The sequence below is a fragment of the Pseudoliparis swirei genome, chromosome 21 (genome assembly GCF_029220125.1).
Source record: "Pseudoliparis swirei isolate HS2019 ecotype Mariana Trench chromosome 21, NWPU_hadal_v1, whole genome shotgun sequence".
Classification (NCBI taxonomy): domain Eukaryota; kingdom Metazoa; phylum Chordata; class Actinopteri; order Perciformes; family Liparidae; genus Pseudoliparis; species Pseudoliparis swirei.
In genome coordinates this window covers 2788430-2790929 of record NC_079408.1, presented here as the reverse complement: position 1 = coordinate 2790929, position 2500 = coordinate 2788430, and the positions used below count along the sequence as shown (strand labels likewise).

Here is a 2500-nt window from a genome sequence, read left to right as displayed (position 1 = left end):
TAGGAGCTAGGGAGCTAGGACAGATCTCTTCCTTCAAGGAAACACGGAGGAGAGGAAACGATCGTGAAGGAATGGAGAGACATCACCACTTCACAGACTCAGAGGAATGTGAGGACAGAACAGGAGGAAGGAGGAGGGGAAGTAAGGGTTTAGGAGAGGAACCGGGAGGGATGAGTTGGGAAGGAAAGAAGGAAACGTAAGAAAGGACTGGAAAACAGAAGAAAGGAAGGAAGAAAGAAAGAAGGAAGTAAAGAAGAGTGCCGTCTCTCTCTCGTGGTTGTAATCGTCGGCGCGGTATTTCAATTCTTAAGTAAACATATTTTACAAGTTTACTTGTGGCTGTAAATTTAAAAAAACTCAAATATAAATAAACAGAAGCCTCTCCTCAGCTCGGCCAATCACAGCGTCTCCTCAGCTGGAACTCGGCCAATCACAGCGTCTCCTGTCCAGAAGCTGCAGAGCGTCGGGTCCAAAGACTCGAGGAACGAGCCGGATGCTTTAAAACGGCGACGAATTAACGACAATTACAACTTGTTATCACCAAGTTTGAAAGAAAATGTGCTTTTTTTGACTAAATTGAATTAAAAATGGAGAATAAACTGTGGCGAGAATAAAAAGATTCTTTACAGTGGAGAGAAACCGAGAAATAAAAACATAAACCCAAAATCTACGCCGGCCAGTCGTCTCACGAAGACGTTCATTGAGATCGTCACTGACTGTAAACTCATATTTCATCTTCACTTCAAGACCTTTTACACCATCAAATATGAAATGCATCAAAAAATAAAGTTTAAAGTTTAAATGTTTTTACCTTCGCATTGAAAATGTGGAAGGTTATGTTTTGATCGCCGTGTATTTATTTATGTATTTATTTGTATGAGTGTTACTCGCATAACTCAAAAAGTATTCAACCGAATCGCATGAAATTTGGTGGGGTGATTGGTCATTATCCGGGGACCATTTGATTAGATTTTGGGATCGATCGGGTCAAAGGTCAAGGTCAAGGTCATGAAAAGGTCAACATCTCATTTTTATCAATCAATTATTTTATCAGTCAATTTGTATCCAATTGGCATGCAACTAATGCCAAGATGTTCATAATTCAATGCCCAATCTTTTGATATGCGAAGGTATGCGCTCTACCGAGTGCCCGTTCTAGTTTTTTTAAGTAAAGATATTTGTAGACTTGAAGCTCGATGTGTTGGATCTGTGGAGTTTCCCCCTTTTTTTAAATGGTAAAAATATTTCGTTTAAATCATGGACCATTTTAATGTAATTTCCTTCTCTCTCTCTCCCCCCCCCCCCCTCTCTTTCTCAGGGGGACCACACCTGGGCGACCATGCTGGGTCAGAACGTGCGGTTGCAGCCGGTTCCGATCCAGAGCCTGTCGGAGCTGGAGCGGGCCCGGCTGCAGGAAGTGGCGCTGTACCACCTGGAGGAGCGAGACCTGGACTTCAAGATCAGCATCCCGAGAGGTCCGACACGCGCTAGCTCCTCTCCTGTGCGCTAGTTAGCTTAGCATAAAGAGCGGTAGCCTGCATCTAAAGTTAAACACTTTAAAAATAGATATTTATTTCATTTTTTTCTTCTTTTCAGGGCAAGAAACTAATTTAATCAATATATTTTTCTTGTTTTTGAATATTTCCCGCCAAAACTATTTTGCCTTAAACCGCGAGTGAAGTCATCGGCCAATTATGAACAATAATGTGAAGGCAGCCACTCCTTCTTTTCTTACCTTTCACAATAAAAGCCCTCGACATATTAGTATTTTTGTATTTTCAGGCCTCTCATCTTTGTGTATCGTACCTTCTACGAGTTAGCTTAGCATAAAGAGCGGTAGCCTGCATCAAAAGTTAAACACTTTAAAAAATAGATGGACCAGCCGCTCTTAAAACGCACCAAACTAAAATGTTTGCCCCCAGTTTAGTTTATTCTGAAATGTAAACGCAAGAATTTGTGTTTTAAGGGTCTATTAAGAGCCGCATGAGTTTTCCCGTCTTTTTTAAATCAACAAATCATCGTGTTTATTTTGTTCTTGTTTACACACGGATCAAACAAACAGGGCATGTTGTGTTATTGCGGTAACACAACATGCCAGGCTGTTTCCCCCTGGTTTCCACTACACATGCTAAGCTAAGCTAACTAGCTGCTAGCATTCTCATCTAACTCTTGGGAAGGAAAAGCTGATATTTATTTAATTTTTTCTTCTTTTCAAGGCGAGAAACCAATTTAATTTACACATCAATATATGTTTCTTGTTTTTTGAATATTTTCACACACATTGAATATTTCCCGCCCAAACTATTTTGGCGGGTGAAGTCATCGGCCAATTCTAAACAATAATGTGAAGGCAGCCTTGATGAAGGCATGTCCACTCCTTCTGTTCTTACCTTTCACAATAAAAGCCCTCGACATATAATATTAGTATTCTTTTGTATTTCAAGGCCTCTCGTCTTTTGTGTTTGGTACCTTCTACAAATCTTGTGAGAGTGAAGCTCCG

The 2500-nt window shown here is 40.6% G+C and overlaps 1 protein-coding gene across 2 annotated transcripts in view; it reads left to right on the top strand.

The window, feature by feature from the left end:
* Window positions 1-2500, top strand: part of arhgap36 (Rho GTPase activating protein 36) — a 41703-nt gene that overhangs the window by 13437 nt on the left and 25766 nt on the right. For both annotated transcript variants that reach the window (XM_056442777.1, XM_056442778.1), the window contains exon 2: window positions 1319-1475. In XM_056442777.1, coding sequence (XP_056298752.1) covers window positions 1319-1475 — 157 coding nt within the window. The remainder of the gene's footprint in view (window positions 1-1318; window positions 1476-2500) is intronic.